Source organism: Cherax quadricarinatus, chromosome 72 (assembly GCF_038502225.1).
Source record: "Cherax quadricarinatus isolate ZL_2023a chromosome 72, ASM3850222v1, whole genome shotgun sequence".
Taxonomy (NCBI): Eukaryota; Metazoa; Arthropoda; class Malacostraca; order Decapoda; family Parastacidae; genus Cherax; species Cherax quadricarinatus.
In genome coordinates this window covers 3,801,959-3,825,986 of record NC_091363.1, presented here as the reverse complement: position 1 = coordinate 3,825,986, position 24,028 = coordinate 3,801,959, and the positions used below count along the sequence as shown (strand labels likewise).

General features: G+C 40.2%; 1 protein-coding gene across 3 annotated transcripts in view; it reads right to left on the bottom strand.

Annotated features, from left to right (window-relative positions):
• Positions 1-2,596: 2,596 nt before the first annotated feature.
• LOC128701332 (transcription termination factor, mitochondrial) overlaps positions 2,597-24,028 on the bottom strand; it is a 31,930-nt gene continuing 10,498 nt past the window's right edge. The window contains exons 5-9 of one of the 3 annotated variants that reach the window (XM_070100309.1): positions 23,753-23,937; positions 18,721-18,817; positions 13,711-13,864; positions 12,473-12,679; positions 2,597-7,799 (exon numbers count right to left, since the gene is read on the bottom strand). In XM_070100309.1, coding sequence (XP_069956410.1) covers positions 7,616-7,799; positions 12,473-12,679; positions 13,711-13,864; positions 18,721-18,817; positions 23,753-23,937 — 827 coding nt within the window. In that variant the 3' untranslated portion in view covers positions 2,597-7,615. The other 2 variants (XM_053795002.2, XM_053795004.2) reach the window with 2 other exon arrangements.

Sequence of the window (24,028 nt, the reverse complement as noted above, 5' to 3'; positions counted from 1 at the left end):
AGACATGAAGCACTAAACTACAGACCAGTGTCACTGACATGTATAGTATGCAAAGTCATGGAGAAGATTGTCAGGAGAAGAGTGGTGGAACACCTAGAAAGGAATGATCTCATCAACAGCAGCCAACATGGTTTCAGGGACGGGAAATCCTGTGTCACAAACCTACTGGAGTTCTATGACAAGGTGACAGCAGTAAGACAAGAGAGAGAGGGGTGGGTGGATTGGATTTTCTTGGACTGCAAGAAGGTATTTGACACAGTACCACACAAGAGATTAGTGCAAAAACTGGAGGACCAAGCAGGGATAACAGGGAAGGCACTACAATGGATCTGGGAATACTTGTCAGGAAGACAGCAGCGAGTAATGGTACGTGGCGAGGTGTCAGAGTGGGCACCTGTGACCAGCGGGGTCCCACAGGGGTCAGTCCTAGGACCAGTGCTGTTTCTGGTATTTGTGAACGACATGACAGAAGGAATAAACTCCGAGGTGTCCCTGTTTGCAGATGACGTGAAGTTGATGAGAAGAATTCATTCGATTGAAGACCAGGCAGAACTACAAAGGGATCTGGACAAGCTGCAGACCTAGTCCAGCAATTGGCTCCTGGAGTTCAATCCCACCAAGTACAAAGTCATGAAGATTGGGGAAGGGCAAAGAAGACCGCAGACGGAGTACAGTCTAGGGGGCCAGAGACTACAAACCTCACTCAAGAAAAAAGATCTTGGGGTGAGTATAACACCAGGCACATCTCCTGAAGTGCACATCAACCAAATTACTGCAGCATATGGGTGCCTAGCAAACCTCAGAACAGCATTCCGACATCTTAATAAGGAATCGTTCAGGACCCTGTACACAGTGTACATTAGGCCCATATTGGAGTATGCGGCACCAGTTTGGAACCCACACCTAGCCAAGCATGTAAAGAAACTAGAGAAAGTGCAAAGGTTTGCAACAAGACTAGTCCCAGAGTTAAGAGGTATGTCCTATGAGGAGAGGTTAAGGGAAATCAACCTGACGACACTGGAGGGCAGGAGAGATAGGGGGGACATGATAACGACATACAAAATACTGAGAGGAATTGACAAGGTGGACAAAGACACAATGTTCCAGAGATGGGACACAGCAAGACGGGGACACAGTTGGAAGCTGAAGACACAGATGAATCAAAGGGATGTTAGGAAGTATTTCTTCAGCCACAGAGTAGTCAGGAAGTGGAATAGTTTGGGAAGCGATGTAGTGGAGGCAGGATCCATACATAGCTTTAAGCAGAGGTACGATAAAGCTCATGGTTCTGGGAGAGTGACCTAGTAGCGACCAGTGAAGAGGCGGGGCCAGGAGCTAGGACTCGACCCATTCAACCTCAACTAGGTGAGTAACTAGGCGAGTGTACACACACACACACACACACACACACACACACACACACACACACACACACACACACACACACACACACACACACACACACACACACGCGGTCTCGAGTGGTTTTAACAACAAACACTTTTATGTTTTTATGAAGCTTAATTATTTTAAGGATTACAGGTTGGCGATTCTAGCGTATTATCAACAGGCATTATTATAATCTCACACAGAGGCACAAAGATGGAGACATACTGGAGCCAGAGGAAAGGTGCAGCAGTTGAAGACATCATTTGTGGGCAGGGCAACTAGTGACAGTAGCCAAAGCCCATATGGTGGGCCACAGATTTTTCAATGAAGTTGCAGATGAGGAGGGACAATATGATGGTAATTTATAAGCAACTGGGTTCTGTTATTATTGCAATCAAAACTAAGTGCTAAATTCACTAGGGTCATACAACACCTGGGTTCTAATTACAGTAAATAAAGAAAAACACTTGGAAGGCATCTTAAATATCAACATCTTCTTGGCCCTTAATGATATAACTAATTTCCAACTTTTTCATCAAAGGAACTGGAACTATCCTCTCTTTCCTTGAATACAACCTGATCACAGTGACTTACAAAATCATAACACAATTGCAAACAAACCACAGAATGGGTGAGGTTTAACCTCATGGCCAAGTGGCTTATGCACTGGCCTGGAGTTTTAGGACTTACATACTTACTATGGATTGAAACACCACCCATTCTGGGTCTTTTTTCTAATTACATTATGTCCTATTCCCCAAGTATTGTAAAACCCCTATGAGTGTAGTACTTCCCATGTATATACCGTAATATTTAAATCTGTAGTGGAGGGAAGGAGGGGTAGGGGTCGTCCTAGGAAAGCATAGAGGGAGGAGGTAAAAGAGGTTTTGTGTGCAAGTGGCCTGGACATGCAGCTGACATGCATGAGCGTGTTAGAAAGGAGTGAGTGGAGATGAATGGTTTTTGGTTTGGTTTGACATCTGAACTGTTATATCTGTGCACCTCTGCAAAGACAGTGATTGTGTGTGAATGATTTCTAAGCCAGTGGTGCATCCTGGTACAGAATACTGCATGAAGGTTTGGATAATGACTTACTGGAGAGTATCCAGTGTACAGCAAAAAAAAAAGATACACTAATTAAGAAGATAAATGCGTGAAGCACGTTTGTACAGCAAAGATTTGTAGGTGACATTAAAACTATTTAAAATTATCAGAAAATACTTTATTACTTAAATATTATACAATATACAATAGCTCGAGTACATAGAAATGATGTTAATCCAACGAATATATATCCTATATACATCTCAGATTCAGACGAGTGTTTTCCTTCTTATCTTGCCCCTCAAGGGAGATTCATGATCCAAGAAATTGAATCTAACCTTCCCTTTTCTTGTATCAATCCTGACTGCTTCCCATTTCCCTAAGTATTCTATAACCATCACAGGTGCTGTACAGTGTTTACCACTTCCCCATGAATATAATAATACGTACAGCCTCTCCTCGCTTAGCGATGGAGTTCCGTTCCTAAGACCATGTCATTAAATGAATTTGTCGCTATGTGAGGGGCATACTATAAAGGTAGTGAGTTTGTGGTTGTGTAAACCATCTTTGATATTTTTTAATGTCACCTATGCACCATTTATAACATCTCTGGTATACTATTTTTAAATGTTTATACAGTAGTGTACTATATATTGAAATAAACAGAATAGAGGAAATCAGCTCTAATATACATTTTTTAGATATGAATACTGATCAGAGAGCCCGTCGTAAGTCCGAGGCTTCAGTAAATAAGTACATAGCTAAGTAAGGAGAGGCTGTAATAATAATAATAATAATAATAATAATAATAATAATAATAATAATAATAATAATATGAGTTATTGTTCTTGTTTATTTCCTCTTATCTCCATGGGGAAGTGGAAAAAAAGGGTCCTTCCTCAACAAGCCATGTGCGTAGTAGGAGGCAACTAAAATGCCGGGAGCAAGGGGCTAGTAATTCCTTCTCCTGTATAAATTACTAACTTTAAAAGTAAAAACTTTCTTTTTTCTTTTCAGGTCACCCTGCCTTAATGGGATACAGCTGGTATATTAAAAAAAATAAGAAGAAGAATTAATACTGCATCTCCTCACTTAACGATGGAGTTCCATTCCTAAAACCACATCAGTAAACGAATTCATCGCTAAGCAAGCAGCATACTATAATGGTAGTGGGTTTGTGTCAACCATCTTTGATATTGTTTTAATGTCATCTTTTCACCATTTATAACACTTTTAGTATATTTTTAAATGTTTATACAGTGGTCCCCCGCTTTTCGTAGTTTCCGGCAATCGTAAAATTCGCCAATCATAGGGGTATTTTCGCATAAACATGGACCCGCTTTTCATAGGTTGACTCGCGAGTCGTAGTTTGTCCAGGACGCGTGCACACGGCGTGAGCCAGGGCGGCAGCCAGTCTGGCATTGTTTACCAATGAGCGAAGGTCCCCTCACGTGCTCCAGCGAAATATTTCATAATATTCCATTTATTTTAGTGCTTGCAAGTACTAAATAAGCTACCATGGCTCCAAAGAAAGCTCCTAGTGCCAAGCCTGTGGTAAAGAAGGTGAGAAATATGATTGAATTTAAGAAAACCATCATTGAACAATATGAAAGTGGTACAAGTGTGGCCGAACTGTCCAGGATGTATAAGAAACCCTACACAATCTTATGTTCCATAGTGGCCAAGAAAAATGAAATAAAGGATGCTGTTGTTGCAAAGGGAGTAACTATGCTGACAAAAATGAGATCACCAGTACTGGAAGAGGCTGAGAAGTTATTATTGGTGTGGATAAATGAGAAACAATTAGCAGGAGATACTCTTATGACTTCGTTTATTTGTGAAAAGGCTAGGCAGTTGCATGAAGATTTGGTAAAGAAATTGCCTGCAAATAGTGGTGAAGTGAGTGAATTTAAGGCCAGCAAAGGCTGGTTTGAGAGATTTAAGAACCGTACTGGCATACACAGTGTGGTAAGGCATGGTGAGGCTGCCAGTTCAGACCACAAGGCAGCTGAAAAATATGTGCATGAATTCCAGGAGTACATAAACAGTGAAGGACTGAAACCTGAACAAGTGTTCAACTGTGACAAAACAGGCCTCTTTTGGAAGAAAATGCCAAAGAGGACCTTCATTACACAAGAGGAAAAGGCACTGCCAGGACACAAGCCTATGAAAGACAGGCTGACGCTAATGTTCTGTGCTAATGCTAGTGGGGATTTCAAAGTGAAGCCATTACTAGTGTACCATTCTGAAAATCCCAGAGTGTTCAGGAAAAACAATGTTATGAAGAGTAAATTGTGTGTGTTTTGGAAATCTAATAGTAAAGCATGGGTCACGAGGGAAATTTTCGTCGAGTGGTTCAATGAAGTGTTTGGCCCTAGTGTGAAGGAGTATCTCCTGGAAAAGAAATTGGATCTCAAGTGCCTGCTAGTAATGGACAATGCACCTGCTCATCCTCCAAACTTGGATGACCTAATTTTCGAGGAGTTTGGGTTCATCACAGTAAAGTTCTTGCCCCCGAATACCACTCCTCTCCTCCAACCCATGGACCAGCAGGTTATTGCAAACTTTAAAAAACTCTACACAAAAGCAATGTTTCACAGGTGCTTGACTGTGACCACAGACACTCACTTGACCCTAAGGGAATTTTGGAGAGAACACTTCAGCATCCTCCACTGCATAACCCTTATAGGTATGGCTTGGGAGGGAGTGACTACCAGGACTTTGAACTCTGCCTGGAGAAAATTGTGGCCAGATTGTGTCGACAAGAGGGATTTTGAAGGATTTGGGACTGACCCTAATGAGCCTATGTCTGTTGTAAAATCAATTGTGGCACTGGGGAGTTCCATGGGGTTGGATGTGAGTTTGGAGGATGTGGAAGAATTGGTGGAAGACCACAATGAAGAGCTCACCACTAAGGAGCTGCAAGACCTTCAGCAGGAAGAGCAACACATCGCAGCTCAGAATCTTGCTGCAGAGGAGGAGGAAGAGAGATGGAAGAAGGTGCCTTCTTCAGAAATTAAAGAGATTTTTACTATGTGGGGTAAGATGGAAAGCTTTATGAAGAAACATCACCCTAACAAGGTTGTTGCAAGCCATGTTGGCAACATGTACAGTGACAAAGTCTTGGGCCATTTTAGGGAAGTGTTAAAGAGACGCCAGAAACAGAGCTCTCTCCACAGTTATTTTGTGAGACAGGACTCCAGTGACTCTCAAGGTGGTCCTAGTGGCATTAAGAAACAGAGAAGAGAAGCAACCCCAGAAAAGCAAATGGTACCTGAGGTGTTGCTGGAAGGGGATTCCCCTTCCAAACTATAAACAATCCACTCTCTCTCCTCCTCCAGTCTCCCATACACTAAGAAGAATCTCCAATAAAGGTAAGTGTTATGCTGTTAATGTTTCATTCATCATTTCCCATTGTATTGTTTATGTACTACATGTATATTTCATGTTAAAAAATTTTTTGTTTTAATACTTCTGGGTGTCAGGAACGGATTAATTGTATTTACATTATTTCTTATGGGGAAAATTGATTCGTAAATCGTAAATTTCGTTTATAGTAACGGCTCCAGGAACGGATTAATTACGAACAACGAGGGACCACTGTACATACATCGTTAAGTGAAGAGAGGCTGTAATTAATTTTATTTTATTATTTTTTTATCAACACATTGGTAGATTCCCACCAAGGCAGGGTGGCCCGAAAAAGAAAAACTTTCATCATCATTCACTCCATCACTGTCTTGCCAGAGAGGTCCTTACACTACAGTTGTAAAACTGCAACATTAACACCCCTCCTTCAAAATGCAGACACTGTACTTCCCATCTCCAGGACTCAAGTCCGGCCTGCCGGTTTCCCTGAATCCCTTCATGTCACTTTGCTTACGCTCCAACAGCACGTCAAGTATTAAAAACCATTTGTCTCCATTCACTCCTATCAAATACGCTCATGCATGCTTGCTGAAAGTCCAAGCCCCTCGCACACAAAACCTCCTTTACCCCCCTCCCTCCAACCTTTTCTAAGCCAACCCTTTCCCCGCCTTCCCTCCACTACAGATTTAACCACCTCAACAACCCCTCCTCAACCCTCTGGACAACAGTTTTGGTAATCCCACACCTCCTCCTAATTTCCAAACTACGAATTCTCTGCATTACATATATTCACACCACACATTGCCCTCAGACATGACATCTCCACTGCCTCCAGCCTTCTTCTCGTTGCAATATTCACCACCCATGCTTCACACCCATATAAGAGTGTTGGTATAACTATACTCTCATGCATTCCCCTCTTTGCTTCCACAGACAAAGTTCTCTGTCTCCACAGACTCCAAAGTGCACCACTCACCCTTTTCCCCTCATCAATTCTATGATTCACCTCATCCTTCATAGACCCATCTCCTGACACGTCCACTCCCAAATATCTGAATTGCATTCACCTCCTCTGTATTCTCTCCCTCCAGTCTGATATCCAATCTTTCATCACCTAATCTTTTTATCCTCATCACCTTACTCTTTCCTATATTCACTTTTAATTTTCTTCTTTTACATACCCTACTAAACTCATCCACCAACCTCTGCAACTTCTCTTCAGAATCTCCCAAAAGCACAGTGTCATCAGCAAAGAGCAACTGTGACAACTCCCACTTTGCATTAGATTCTTTATCTTTTAACCCCACACCTCTTGCCAAGACCCACGCATTCACTTCTCTTATAACCCCATCCATAAATATATCGAACAACCACGGTGACATCACACATCCTTGTCAAAGGCCTACTTTTACTGGGAAATAATCTCCCTCTCTCCTACATACTCTAACCTGAACCTCACTTTTTTTTTTTTGTCCAACAAGTTGGCTGTCTCCCACCATACACCTGCAACATCTGCCACATTGCCTCCCTATCCTCCCTGTCATACGCCTTTTCCAAATCCATAAATGCCATAAGAACCTCTTTAACCTTATCTAAATACTGTTCACCTATATGTTTCACTGTAAACACTTGGTCTACATGCCCCCTACCCTTCCTAAAGCCTCCCTGTTCATCTGCTGTCCTACTCTCTGTCTTACTCTCAATTCTTTCAATAATAACTCAATGGCCATTTAAATTTGAAAATCTTTAATTACAGTCAATTTTAAAATTCTGTTATACACACTTCTACAAAATCTATTTGCTCCATCACATTTTAAATGTCAACATTATTTTTAAAACAGTGTTCATCTTTATAACGGTCAACAGCTCTCATGTATACATATTTCGACTTGCACAAGACAACAAGAGGGAATGGAAAATAACCAATTTCTTTCAACTCCTTGATCCTTGTTGCCAGTGTCCTCTCTGAGCGATGCAACACATACATGCAGGACCTGCTGATAAAGGCACTTGTCAACATATTTTAATATATGCAGTAGGGCCCCGCTTTACGGCGTTTCGCCTTACGGCATTCCATTAATACGGCAATTTTAAATTACATGACCAAAATTTGCAATACGGTGAGTGGTCTTTCAAATACGGCACGTCCCCACCCGGTTTGTTTACATTCTCCTTGAACACACATCTCTATTATGTCCGGAAATTTTCCAAAATTTCAAATGTTTTAAAGTTATTGCATATTTTATATGTACTCTGATAATTATACTTATGTGTACCTGTACCTATATACATATGTATACTTACACACTGTGCTTTAGCGTGCAGGTACACATTAAAATCACTAAGAGTGTCTCTACTCTCGATGCCATATTAATAATAATAATACATGTAATCTGTTGGGTGCATTAAATGTCATATATTATGCTAATATAGACATTTCTATTAATCCATTTATATTTATTTCAAAATTATATAGTAAAAATGCTACGAACATATAAATATGATAAATACACCCACAGTATAAAAATTGACATAAATACAAGATTTGTTTACCAAGTGTCGGGAGGGTCGGAAGAATTACATTTTCTCTAGTCAAACACCAGTAACTTGACTAGAAATTTATTACTTTCATATGCCTTCACTCCATCTATAGCTATTCACAACCCTTGTGGGTTTAGTGCTTCTTTTTTATTATGATTATAATAATAATTTGTAATAATTTAATAGGTAGGATTGCTAGTGTCTTTTTTCTCTCATAAACATACAAGATTTCAGGTACATCTTGTTACTTCTACTTCTACTTACGCTTAGGTCACACTGCACTTACATCTACACGTTTATGTATACACACTCATCTGAGTTTTCTTTGATTTTATCTTAATAGTTCTTGGTCTTATTGCTTTTCCTTTTATATCCATGGGGAAGTGGAATAAGAATCTTTCCTCTGTAAGCCATGCATGTTGTAAAAGTCAACTAAAGTGCCAGGAACAATGGGCTAGTAACCCCTTTTCCTGTATAGCCTACTAAAAAGTATGTGGTGTTTTACAGTGATTATGTATGAGTGAGGTGAAAGTGTTGAATGATGATGAAAGTATTTTCGTTTTGGGGATTTTCTTTCTTTTTGGGTCACCCTGCCTAGGTGGGAGACAGCCAACTTGTTGAAACAAAAATAATAATAATAATTTGTAGTAATAATAATAATAATAATAATAATAATAATAATAATAATAATAATAATAATAATAATAATAATAATAATATGCATTTATAAATGGAAAAAATGGTGTTCTGCTTTCCGGCGATGTCTGCTTTCCGGCAGTAGCCTGGAACCTAACCTGCCATATAAGTGGGGCCCTACTGTACTGCCATTGAAAATATTTTAGCACCACATGCTACGGGTCAAAATATTTTTGCACCACATACTACGGGTTAAAATATTTTAGCACCATATGTTCCAGTCAAAATATTTTAACACCACATACTACCTGTTAAAATATTTTAATACCATATGTTCAGGTCAAAATATTTTAGTGCCACATACTATTGGTCAAAATATTTTAACACCACACACTACCAGTCAAAATATTTTAACACCATATACACATATAGTCAAAATAATAAGCAGATTAAGATTTGAACCACGCAATACTTGCACAGGGTTCAAATGAGACAGTTAAAATTTAGTACGGAGACCTTACATAGTTTAGATTAGGTAAGGTTTGTTAGGAAAAAGGATGTTTCCTGATACGGGTCTTAATCATATGATGATCCAGAAATGGAGCTTTCGGTCATCTGGCTGAGGCCTTCCACTGGATTACCCTTCCATCCCTTTAAAAATTATGGTTAGGACTAATTTTCAATGTACTCCCTAATTATATACTGCCTTACATAGTTTACTGAAGTCAGTGACTTAAAGGCTGTAAATTAAATAAAAGATTGACATACATAAAATTTCCATACTGCATTCATAAATCACATTTTATCATAATTTGTTGGTACTCATATACCATTCCATAAATCTTTGTAATTTATTATCAAGTCTGACTAAAGTGCTGTACATAACAAGGCTTTTTAAATATAAGCACACCTCAAGGGAGATTCATTGACCTACCACCTCTTAATCTAAAGAACTGGACTTGACCTCCCCTTCCTCAGATCAAACCTGAGTACCTCTCATTTCTCCAGGTGCTGGATGACCCCCTATAAGTTTGGTGCTCCCCATGAAGATTATAATAATTTAATGTGTATGAAAATAATTGACCCAACATTGAAGTATCTTTGCAGCAATGCACAATAATGTTTAAATTGACAGTAAACTATCAAATAAAACACCATCATTTAACATGTTTTTGACACACGACTGAAATTTTGCAACCTAACTTCAATTAACATGCTGCAACATTTAATTAGTGTGCCATGAACTTAGAGACAAAGAGCTATGAGGTGGTGCACAAAAGCTAGTAACCAATAATTACGCTGTGCTTTTAAGAATAACTTACTCGCCCTAGTTTATCTGTCCTTATACAAAAATAACCCACACATAAATGGTTCAGTCCGACTTGAACCATTTACAAGTCACTCTAACATACGAGAGTGATGGAGCCAGTATATATATATAACCTATATGTACTAGCTCCTTCACCTTCGTGTGTTAGTGTGACTTGTATGTGGTCCAAGTGGGACCGACACATCATAAGCGTCTCTCTCGTATGCACAGGTTATTTGTGTATTTTTCCAGTCACAGTATTGTGCCTTTATGTTCTTCTGTATTTACACAGTTCTCAAACATGTTGCTGATTGATAATGAAAAGTGAAAAGGTAACTAGCCAAGAGATTTGTGTAGTTAAGGGATGAATTTGCAGAGCTGCCATGAAAACTTTTCTGTTCAGAATTTATAGCCACCAACAGCATTCACCTTATTAACCCTGAACATCACTGATGAGCTGTGCTCCCAGGTATTGTACAGGGCCACATCAACCTTATCCACACATTTCCAGACCATGAAACAACCACTACAATGTAAAGAATAGAAAAATTTATTATTTTTGACGAATTACTGAATATAAAAAAAGAACTGTCTGGCACTTGTGAGGGTTATCAGAAAAGTAACCACATTTTTTGTATGTTTTTAGTTAATTAATGTGATTTTTGGCAAACACCATTTTCAGGAACATAAATACCATGTTCACTGACAGTCAGCTGTGTAAAATGGGAGACACTCAGAATTCATCCAAGGAAAGTGATGGTAATTCTAATTTTGGGGATCAAGAGCCACTCACAACCATCAATGTACCTCCCTTGAATGGTGAGTTATACTTGAGAATATTTCTTTTCTTTCTTTTCAATATACTGGCCATATCCCACCAAGGCAGGATGACCTAGGAAGAAAAACAACTTTTTCTTTTTAAATGTAGTAATTTATACAGGAGAAGGGGTTACTAGCCCCTTCCTCCAAGCATTTTAGTCACCTCTTACGACACACACGGCTTACGGAAGAAGAATTCTTTTCCACTTACCCATGGAGACCTGAGAATATCTTTCTTTCAACGCACAGGCCATATCCCACCAACACGGGGTGGCCCAAAAGGAAAAATGAAGGTTTCCCCTTTTACATTTAGAAATGTATACAGGAGAAGGGGTTACTAGCCCCATGCTCCAGGCATTTTAGTCGCCTCTGGCGACATGCATGGCTTACAGAGGAAGAATTCTGTTCCACTTTCCCATGGAGATAAGTGAAAATAAACAAGAAAAAGAACTAGTAAGAAAAAATAGAAGAAAACCCAAAAGGTGTGTATATATATATATGCTTGTACATGCATGTGCAGTATGACCTAAGTGTAAGTAGAAGTAACAAGACATACCTGAAATCTTGCATATTTCTTCTTTCTTCTTTCAACACACCGGTCATATCCCACCAAGGCGGGGTGGCCCAAAAGGAAAAACAAAAGTTTCTCCTTTTCTTTTTCTTTCAACACACCAGCCGTATCCCACCGAGGCAGGGTGGCCCAAAAAGAAAAACGAAAGTTTTAAATTTAGTAATTTATACAGGAGAAGGGGTTACTAGCCCCTTGCTCCTGGCATTTCAGTCGCCTCTTACAACACGCATGGCTTACGGAGGAAGAATTCTGTTCCACTTCCCCGTTGAGATAAGAGGAAATAAACAAGAACAAGAACTAGTAAGATAATAGAAGAAAACCCAGAGGTGTGTATATATATGCTTGTACATGTATGTGTAGTGTGACCTAAGTGTAAGTAGAAGTAGCAAGACGTACCTGAAACCTTGCATGTTTATGAGACAGAAAATGGACACCAGCAATCCTACCATCATGTAAAACAATTACAGGCTTTCATTTTACACTCACTTGCCAGGATGGTAGTACCTCCCTGGGCAGTTGCTGTCTACCAACCTACTACCTAGCACTTGAGATTAAATATCTTGTGCACAGAGGAAATAAACTAAAACTATGAGAACTCCATGCAGCCATCACTGGATAAATGATATAAAGATCCAAGGAACTGGCTCTACCCTACCTTTCTTTGGATCATATTTGATGACCTTTCATTCTCAGGCACTGTATAACTCATATGGGTCTGTGAATATAACAATAAGAGTGAATTACAACTGAAGACAGCAAAATTAGTGTACTTCCTTGTATACAATGCAACATACCTGACATCCTGTGGGGTAAATCCTTCAGAAAACAAAAGATCAATTTTCTTCTTCAGTATACTAAAATTCAAGTCCTCCTGGTTTTGGATACATTTGAAATACGTATCAACCATATGGCGGTCACACTCCAGCCTATGTGTTAAGTAGCTTGCCATATCTTTGTGCCCTGCCAGCACCTCTTTTTGGGACAGTAGACGCTCACAGAATCTGCAGGAGTAAAATAACAGATTTTATGTGCAACAAGCATGTGTGAGCATGCTAGATAGGAGTGAGTGGAGGCAAATGACTTTTAGAACCTGACGAGCTGTAAGCAAGGTAACATTCTGTGAGGTGGTCAATCACTCAGCTGAGGGACTGACCACCTCAAAACTACGTCTTCAAGGGTGATGGACTAATTACATCATCATCACATTTCTACTGCTTCTGCCAACTTTCCTGTACTTGACTGAAGAAGCCTACTGTGTAGGCAAAACATTTCGGAATAAACATAAGAACATAAGAACATAAGAAAGGAGGAACACTGCAGCAGGCCTGTTGGCCCATACTAGGCAGGTCCTTTACAATCCATCCCACTAACAAAACATTTGCCCAACCCAATTTTCAATGTTTCCCAAGAAATAAGGTCCAGCAACTCTATCCACTTATTTGCAAGTCCCACTCAAATCCAACCCCTCTCACTCATATATTTATCCAACCTAAATTTGAAACTACCCAAAGTCCTGGCCTCAATAACCCAACTAGGTAGACTGTTCCACTCATCAACTACCCTATTTCCAAACCAATACTTTCCTATGTCCTTTTTAAATCTAAACTTGTCTAATTTAAATCCATTACTGCGAGTTCTCTCTTGGAGAGATATCCTCAAGACCTTATTAATATCCCCTTTATTAATACCCATCTTCCACTTATACACTTCTATCATGTCTCCCCTCATTCTTCGTCTAACAAGTGAATGTAGTTTAAGAGTCTTCAATCTTTCCTCATAAGGAATTTTTCTAATGCTATGTTTATTTAGTCATTCTACACTGAATGTTTTCTAACGAATTTATGTCCATTCTGTAATATGGAGACCAGAACTGAGCTGCATAATCTAGGTGAGGCCTTACTAATGATGTATAAAGCTGCAGACAGAATAAAGATACGTACCTAACTGCTAGACGTGTCTTACTTTCCAACCTGTCAGTATTGTATACCATTTTAATAGTCCTACACCTTAATTATAATGCTTGGCTACGAACCTGTCAAAAATATGATCAGCTGCGTAACAAATCCAGGGCTTGGGTCTCGTGCATCCTGCCTGAACAGCAACCCGCAGTCTCTCCTCCGCCATTTTAGCATTGTGGCACAACACTCTTATGTCACACACAATGTCTTCTGGCTGCACCCCATATGCTGCAGATAAATTAGCAGATTATTATAATATTAATTTGAACTCAAGTTTATATACCAAGTGTATATCTCTCTTACACAGAATTTACTTCAATCCCTATTTTAGGGATTAAAGTGATAGAGTAAGTGGCGAGTTTATTTTTTTTTTTTTTACTTTTCGGGTCACACTACCTCAGTGGGAGATCACCAGTGAGATGAAAGTAGTGGAGCAATAAAGTAGTACAGTATGGATGGTCACAACAGCATGAGTGGAGCTCAAATAGAACCTTGAGTTGTGGATGCATGGAACAATCTTCTGAGTAAGCTAGGTCCTTGGGTAGCTTTAAGAAGAGATTGGACAAATATATGAGTGGGAGGGGCTGAGTGTGATTTGTGTCATGGGTACAGGAGTAAATTCTTCGTTAGCTTTGGGTAGTGGTGGTTTGGATAAGGACCTACCTTGTATGGGCCTTCTGCAGTGTTCCTCCATTCTTATGTTTTTATGTATGTAAGTTTAAGGATTTTTTATCCCTTAGCCTTGATGTTGCACATGCGTCTTATTCAACTTTTCACTATTATATACCTCTGACTTAATAACAGTCATCTTGCCATTTATGCACTTCCATTATTTAAAAAAATAAATATCTTATTCTTCATCATTTGAAAAAGTGAAAGATTTTACCATATATAAAAGTTGAGTTATACAGTATATTCAGTCTTTAGTCAGGAACCTGCCTTTTCCCACAAAAATGAGAAAAGAGCAGTTAGTGTGGCTGTAACATTACTTGATGATAATGCTGATAATGATGATAATATAATAATGATGATAATAATGATGATAATAATAATGATAATAATGATAATAATAATCAAAATAATGAGTGCAGAATCTAGTACAGCCACTTCTCACTTAATGACAGAGTTCTGTTCCTAATACTGCATCAGTAAACAAATTTGTCGCTAAACGAGGAGCATACTATAATGGTAGTGAGTTTATGTCAACCATCTTTGATATTGCTTTAATGTCACCCTTGCACCATTTATGACATTTTTAGTACACAGTGGCACCTTGACTTACAAGTTTAATTCATTCCATTACCGAGCTCATAACTCAATTTGCTCGTACATATCAAATCAATTTTCCTCATAGAGATTAACTGAAATGCCATTAATCCATTCCAACCCCCAAAATAACCACCCCAGGGGCAGGAGAATATCTTCTTCTTCTTCTTTCTTTCAACATACCAGCCGTATCCCACCGAGGCAGGGTGGCCCAAAAGAAAAAACTAAAGTTTCTCTTTTTAAATTTAGTAATATATACAGGAGAAGGGGTTACTAGCCCCTTGCTCCCGGCATTTTAGTCGCCTCTTACAACACGCATGGCTTACGGAGGAAGAATTCTGTTCCACTTCCCCATGGAGGTAAGAGGAAATAAACAAGAACAAGAACTAGAAAGAAAATAGAAGAAAACCCAGAGGGGTGTGTGTGTGTATATATATGCTTGTACATGTATGTGTAGTGTGACCTAAATGCAAGTAGAAGTAGCAAGACATACCTGAAATCTTGCATGTTTATGAGACAGACAAAAGACACCAGCAATCCTACCATCATGTAAAACAATTACAGGCTTTCGTTGTACACTCACTTGGCAGGACGGTAGTACCTCCCTGGGTGGTTGCTGTTTACCAACCTACTACCTAGAGCAGGAGAATATACTTCAATAAAACACTAATATCAACTCTACGGCTTATATATTTATCAGAATTTATCTAATTTGACATAATAAACACTATAAGTAACAAAGAAACATGATATATACTCTAAAATGAATAAAATAGGCCATAATATGGCGAGTGTACAGGACAAGTCCGAGCGTACAAAATCATTACTGCTCCTTCCTATAACGTGTTCCTTGGTCCTGGGTAAGAGAAAATGGAGGCTAACTGTACTAGATCACTAGTGCAGTGATATATGAATATCTCAGAAGTTAATGACTTATTTCATGAAACCCACCAAGACAGCGGTGCCTAAGTGTCCACAACATTCTAACATATTACTTGAATTTATCTCAGGAAGTGTAAGTAACGGAAGTCCAAAAGATATTTTACAGCTCTATTCATCACTAGTGGGGCCTCATTTGGATTATGCCGCTCAGTTTTGGTCTCCTTACTACAGGATGGATATGGACTCATTGGAGAACATGCAGAGAAGAATGACTAAAATGATTTACTGTGTAAGGAATCTCCCGTATGGTGCTGAGCAGGCTTTTGGCTTCAGCTTCCTCAGTGCACTGGTGATGGACCACATGTTTCAGCTCCCTTGGTGCCCTGGTGATGGACCAGGTGCTTCAACTCCCTCGGTGCCCTGGTGATGGATCAGGTGCTTCAGCTCCCTTGGTGCCCTGGTGATGGACCAGATGCCTCGGCTCCCTCGGTGCCCTGGTGATGGACCAGGTGCCTCAGCTCCCTAAGTGCCCTGGTGATGGACCAGGTGCTCCAGCTCCCTCGGTGCCCTGGTGATGGATCAGGTGCCTCGGCTCCCTCAGTGCCCTGGTGATGGACCAGGTGCTTCAGCTCCCTCGGTGCCCTGGTGATGGATCAGGTGCTTCAGCTCCCTAGGTGCCCTGGTGATGAACCAGGTGCTTCAGCTCCCTCGGTGCCCTGGTGATGGACCAAGTGCTTCAGCTCCCTCGGTGCCCTGGTGATGGACCAGGTGCTTCAGCTCCCTCGGTGCCCTGGTGATGGATCAGGTGCCTCGGCTCCCTCAGTGCCCTGGTGATGGATCAGGTGCTTCAGCTCCCTCGGTGCCCTGGTGATGGATCAGGTGCTTCAGCTCCCTAGGTGCCCTGGTGATGAACCAGGTGCTTCAGCTCCCTCGGTGCCCTGGTGATGGACCAAGTGCTTCAGCTCCCTCGGTGCCCTGGTGATGGACCAGGTGCTTCAGCTCCCTCGGTGCCCTGGTGATGGACCAGATGCTTCAGCTCCCTCGGTGCCCTGGTGATGTACCAGGTGCTTCGGCTCCCTTGGTGCCCTGGTGATGGACCAGGTGCTTCAGCTCCCTCGGTGACCTGGTGATGGACCAGGTGCTTCAGCTCCCTCGGTGCCCTGGTGATGGACCAGGTGCTTCAGCTCCCTCAGTGCCCTGGTGATGGATCAGGTGCTTCAGCTCCCTCAGTGCCCTGGTGATGTACCAGGTGCTTCAGCTCCCTCGGTGCCCTGGTGATGGACCAGGTGCTTCAGCTCCCTAAGTGCCCTGGTGATGGACCAGGTGCTTCAGCTCCCTCGGTGCCCTGGTGATGGACCAGGTGCTTCATCTCCCTCAGTGCCCTGGTGATGGACCAGGTGCTTCAGCTGCCCTGGTGCCCTGGTGATGGACCAGGTGCTTCAGCTCCCTCAGTGACCTGGTGATGGACCAGGTGCTTCAGTACCCTGGTGATGGGCCAGGTACTTCAGCTCCCTCAGTACTCTCTTTAATAGTGCCCTGGTTATCAGAGCTTATTCCATGGATGGAGTAGCAGGTGGTTTTGTTTGTGGGTCTGGGTTTGAGGAGAACCTGGCTAGTGTGGGCAGGTTGGCTTGCTGCAGTGTTCCTTCTTTCTGTATTCTATGAGAGAGGGGATGGATTTGAGCGGGAGTTGCACACTGATAGGGGGGGAAGGGGTTGTCAAGGCTTGTTGCTTTGGTGGCTCTGGGGATGGGTTGGGCAAATATTTTTGTTGGTGGGTTGGTTCTGACATGGACCTGCCAAGTATGGGCCAGTAGGCCTGTTGCAGTGTTCCTCATTTCTTATGTTCTTATGCTCTAAGATAGACTTAAAGCCTTAAATCTCCACTCTCTGGAGAGACATAGAATGAGGGGAGATATCAATGAAGTGTGTAAGTGGATGACGGGCATAAACAATGGGAATATTAATAAAGTACCGAGGGTGTCGAACCAGGTAAGAACCAGAAATAATGGATTTAAGTTGGATAAATTTAGATTTAGAAGGGACATGAGTAAGTACTGGTTTTCTAACAGAGTTGTGGATGCGTGGAACAATCTTCCCAGTAGGGTGATAGAGGCTAGGACCTTGGGTAGTTTTAAGAAGAGATTAGACAATAATATGAGTGGGAGGGGCTGGGTTTGATTGGTGTCATTGGGTCTGGGAGTTAATTCTTGGGTAGCTTTGGGTAGAGATTGCTTTGATAAGGATCTGCCTTGTATGGGCCAGTAGGCCTTCTGCAGTGTTCCTCCATTCTTATGTTCTTATGTTATTACTGAAGTAAATGCAATAATATTGAGAGGAATCATAAAAAAAATGATTGTTCTACAATTGACTTGTGGAATATTGGAAATATTCCAAATATTTTAGGATTTGTGTGGTAGTAAAGAGAAAGATATTTTGCAAATGTCAAAAAATTAGTAACTTTAATTTTTTGTAGAATAACTAAAGATAATTACATGATTACCTCCAGTGAGAACATCACACTAGCATTGTTTTATAAGTACCAAGTCCCACAACCACCTTTTGTTGTGCCATTCAGGCTGGGGTTCTTGCCAAATGTCATTTTCAGTAAATATATATTTTTTTTTTTGCTTGTAACTCGGATTTTGGCTTGCAACTCAAAGGAAAAAATCGCCTGAGCGACGGGTTGTAACTCAGAAAACTCATAAGTTGGGGCACTCATAAGTCAAGGTACCACTGTATATTTGAATGTTTATACAGCAGTGTACTGTACATTGTAATAAACAGAATAGAGGAAATTAGTTCTAATGTACATTATTTAGGTATGCATACTGGTCAGAGAGCCCGTTGTACGTCCGAATCATCGGTAAACGAGTATATCGCTAAGTGAGGAGAGGCTGTATAACTTTCCCATAGTACACAATATATTTACATACCATTGAAGACATTCAATAAGTGTTTTATACGCTTTATTTCCATGGTAAGTATTTGCTTAGCCTTCAAAATCTTCTCTGTAATCTGCTCCACTGGCACCTGAAAAGTTATTATTATTAAATAAACAACTACATTATCCAAACTTCAACCCATAAAATACTATATCCAAAATTAATGCTTAAAAGATGAAACCTCTTGCTATGACATTTTGATCAAGGTTCTCATTCTTCAGCATAGGTAGCAATTTTTAGAGTAAAAATACAAGCTACTGGCTGTACTTTTACGTACAGACCAAGCTAAAGACTGTAACCTAATGTACAGACCAAGCTAAAGACTGCAACCTTACGTACAGACCAAGCTAAAGACTGTAACCTAATGTACAGACCAAGCTAAAGGCTGCAACCTTACATAAAGACCAAGCTAAAGGCTGTAAACTTACATACAGGCCAAGCTAAAGACTGTAACTTTATGTACAGGCCAAGCTAAAAACAAAACCTTATGTACAGACCAATCTAAAAGCCGTAACCTTACATACAGACCTAGTTAATGGTTGTAACCTTATATACAGACATAATTAATAGTTGTACCCCTATATACAGACATAATTAATGGTTAATAATTAATAGTAGTAGGTTGGTAGACAGCAACCACCCAGGGAGGTACTACCGTCCTGCCAAGTGAGTGTAAAACGAAGCCTGTGATTGTTTTACATGATGGTAGGATTGCTGATGTCTTTTGTCTGTCTCATAAATATGCAAGATTACAGGCATGTCTTGCTACTTCTACTTACACTTAGGTCACACTACACATACATGTACACATTTATTTATACACACTCATCTGAGTTTTCTTTGATTTTATCTTAATAGTTCTTGGTCTTATTAATTTTCCTTTTATATCCATGGGGAAGTGGAATAAGAATCTTTCCTCCGTAAGCCATGCGTGTTGTAAAAGTCAACTAAAATGCCGGGAACAATGGGCTAGTAACCCCTTTTCCTGTAAAGATTACTAAAAAGAATATGAAGAAGAAAATTCTCAAAGTGGGAAGTCTGAATGTGCGTGGATGTTGTGCAGATGATAAGAAAGAGATGATTGTGGATGTTATGTATGAGAAGAAGCTGGATGTCCTGGCTTTAAGTGAAACTAAGCTGAAGGGGGTGGGAGAGTTTCAGTGGAGAGGAATAAATGGGATTAGGTCAGGGGTTTCAAATAGAGTTAGAGCTAAAGAAGGAGTAGCAATAATGTTGAAGGATAAGCTATGGCAGGAAAAGAGGGACTATAAATGTATTAATTCAAGGATTATGTGGAGTAAAATAAAGATTGGATGTGAAAAGTGGGTTATAATAAGCGTGTATGCACCTGGAGAAGAGAGAAGTGTAGAGGAGAGAGAGAGATTTTGGGAAATGTTGAGTGAATGCGTGGGGAGTTTTGAATCAAGTGTGAGAGTAATGGTGGTTGGGGATTTTAATGCTAAAGTGGGTAAAAATGTTATGGAGGGAGTAGTAGGTAAATTTGGGGTGCCAGGGGTAAATGTAAATGGGGAGCCTTTAATTGAGCTATGTGTAGAAAGAAATTTGGTAATAAGTAATACATATTTTATGAAAAAGAGGATAAATAAATATACAAGGTATGATGTAGCACGTAATGAAAGTAGTTTATTAGATTATGTATTGGTGGATAAAAGGTTGATGGGTAGGCTCCAGGATGTACATGTTTATAGAGGGGCAACTGATATATCGGATCATTATTTAGTTGTAGCTACAGTTAGAGTAAGAGGTAGATGGGAAAAGAGGAAGGTGGCAACAACAAGTAAGAGGGAGGTGAAAGTGTATAAACTAAGGGAGGAGGAAGTTCGGGTGAGATACAAGCGACTATTGGCAGAAAGGTGGGCTAGTGCAAAGATGAGTAGTGGGGGGGTTGAAGAGGGTTGGAATAGTTTTAAAAATGCAGTATTAGAATGTGGGGCAGAAGTTTGTGGTTATAGGAGGGTGGGGGCAGGAGGAAAGAGGAGTGATTGGTGGAATGATGAAGTAAAGGGTGTGATAAAAGAGAAAAAGGTAGCTTATGAGAGGTTTTTACAAAGCAGAAGTGTTATAAGAAGAGCAGAGTATATGGAGAGTAAAAGAAAGGTAAAGAGAGTGGTGAGAGAGTGCAAAAGGAGAGCAGATGATAGAGTGGGAGAGGCACTGTCAAGAAATTTTAATGAAAATAAGAAAAAATTTTGGAGTGAGTTAAACAAGTTAAGAAAGCCTAGGGAAAATATGGATTTGTCAGTTAAAAACAGAGTAGGGGAGTTAGTAGATGGGGAGATGGAGGTATTGGGTAGATGGCGAGAATATTTTGAGGAACTTTTAAATGTTAAGGAAGAAACAGAGGCAGTAATTTCATGCACTGGTCAGGGAGGTATACCATCTTTTAGGAGTGAAGAAGAGCAGAATGTAAGTGTGGGGGAGGTACGTGAGGCATTACGTAAAATGAAAGGGGGTAAAGCAGCTGGAACTGATGGGATCATGACAGAAATGTTAAAAGCAGGGGGGGATATAGTGTTGGAGTGGTTGGTACTTTTGTTTAATAAATGTATGAAAGAGGGGAAGGTACCTAGGGATTGGCAGAGAGCATGTATAGTCCCTTTATATAAAGGGAAAGGGGACAAAAGAGACTGTAAAAATTATAGAGGAATAAGCTTACTGAGTATACCAGGAAAAGTGTACGGTAGGGTTATAATTGAAAGAATTAGAGGTAAGACAGAATGTAGGATTGCGGATGAGCAAGGAGGTTTTAGAGTGGGTAGGGGATGTGTAGATCAGGTGTTTACATTGAAGCATATATGTGAACAGTATTTAGATAAAGATAGGGAAGTTTTTATTGCATTTATGGATTTAGAAAAGGCATATGATAGAGTGGATAGAGGAGCAATGTGGCAGATGTTGCAAGTATATGGAATAGGTGGTAAGTTATTAAATGCTGTAAAGAGTTTTTATGAGGATAGTGAGGCTCAGGTTAGGGTGTGTAGAAGAGAGGGAGACTACTTCCCGGTAAAAGTAGGTCTTAGACAGGGATGTGTAATGTCACCATGGTTGTTTAATATATTTATAGATGGGGTTGTAAAGGAAGTAAATGCTAGGGTGTTTGGGAGAGGGGTGGGATTAAATTATGGGGAATCAAATTCAAAATGGGAATTGACACAGTTACTTTTTGCTGATGATACTGTGCTTATGGGAGATTCTAAAGAAAAATTGCAAAGGTTAGTGGATGAGTTTGGGAATGTGTGTAAAGGTAGAAAGTTGAAAGTGAACATAGAAAAGAGTAAGGTGATGAGGGTGTCAAATGATTTAGATAAAGAAAAATTGGATATCAAATTGGGGAGGAGGAGTATGGAAGAAGTGAATGTTTTCAGATACTTGGGAGTTGACGTGTCGGCGGATGGATTTATGAAGGATGAGGTTAATCATAGAATTGATGAGGGAAAAAAGGTGAGTGGTGCGTTGAGGTATATGTGGAGTCAAAAAACGTTATCTATGGAGGCAAAGAAGGGAATGTATGAAAGTATAGTAGTACCAACACTCTTATATGGGTGTGAAGCTTGGGTGGTAAATGCAGCAGCGAGGAGACGGTTGGAGGCAGCGGAGATGTCCTGTTTAAGGGCAATGTGTGGTGTAAATATTATGCAGAAAATTCGGAGTGTGGAAATTAGGAGAAGGTGTGGAGTTAATAAAAGTATTAGTCAGAGGGCAGAAGAGGGGTTGTTGAGGTGGTTTGGTCATTTAGAGAGAATGGATCACAGTAGAATGACATGGAAAGCATATAAATCTATAGGGGAAGGAAGGCGGGGTAGGGGTCGTCCTCGAAAGGGTTGGAGAGAGGGGGTAAAGGAGGTTTTGTGGGTAAGGGGCTTGGACTTCCAGCAAGCGTGCGTGAGCGTGTTAGATAGGAGTGAATGGAGACGAATGGTACTTGGGACCTGACGATCTGTTGGAGTGTGAGCAGGGTAATATTTAGTGAAGGGATTCAGGGAAACCGGTTATTTTCATATAGTCGGACTTGAGCCCTGGAAATGGGAAGTACAATGCCTGCACTTTAAAGGAGGGGTTTGGGATATTGGCAGTTTGGAGGGATATGTTGTGTATCTTTATATGTTTATGCTTCTAGACTGTTGTATTCTGAGCACCTCTGCAAAAACAGTGATAATGTGCGAGTGTGGTGAAAGTGTTGAATGATGATGAAAGTATTTTCTTTTTGGGGATTTTCTTTCTTTTTTGGGTCACCCTGCCTCGGTGGGAGACGGCCCAATTTTTTAAAAAAAAAAAAAAAAAAAAAAACCTTATATACAGACCTAGTTAATGGTTGCAACCTACATGCAGACCAAGGTAACAGTTATAACCTTATGTACAGACCTGTAAACATTTGCTACTGTTGGATGGGGTACTGAGGTGTCAAACAAATGGTTTGGAAGGCCTAAGATTAGGCCCATCAGACTGTTAGATTGAGACCCATAAACACCAATGAATTGATACATTCATTTATGAAGATTAAAAGTCACAATACCATAGCTGGAACAATTCACAATTAGTCCAACCTTAGGAAAGGAAACTTCAGATAATGTCTCAGTCAATACTAGACCATTATCTAGACACAGCTGGGCTTGATAATGGTCCAGGATGAACTAAAACATTGTCAGAAGGTTTATATGAGAATCATTTACTTAGCATACACAAATAACCTGAACATAGGGGAGAGAAGCTTATGACGACATTTTGGTCCGACTTGAACCATTTACAAAGTCACACTAACACAAGAGTGAGGGAGCTGTGTTAGTGTGACTCTGTAAACAGTCCAAGTTGGACTGAGACATCATCATAAGCTTCTCTCTTATATCTGCAGGTTATTTGTGCATTGTTCCAATCACAGTATTGTGCCTTTTTGTTCTTTATTCATTTAACATGAATTATCATCACATTTGTTATGTCTCTTTCTCTAGCTACAAAATCTCTTTGTTACAGTAATACTTTAATTACTATTGCAATATCAACTTACCTTCAATCTTTCAGCCAAATAATAGACACGGTTTGGGTGATGAGGAAAATCTTCCACCTCTGATTTGAAGTGATCTTGGTATCTACTTATCATTTTTAATGTAAACTGACAAAACCCTAGGGCTTCTGAGTACGTGTGGAATAAATGCGGCTCTAATAACTTTGTCAATTTTTCTTGAAGATCATCTGTTAAAGAATTCACCATTATTAAGGAGAGTAAAGTACTACTGCAATATAAATACTCTAATAACAATACGGTCATAAGCTATTCAATATC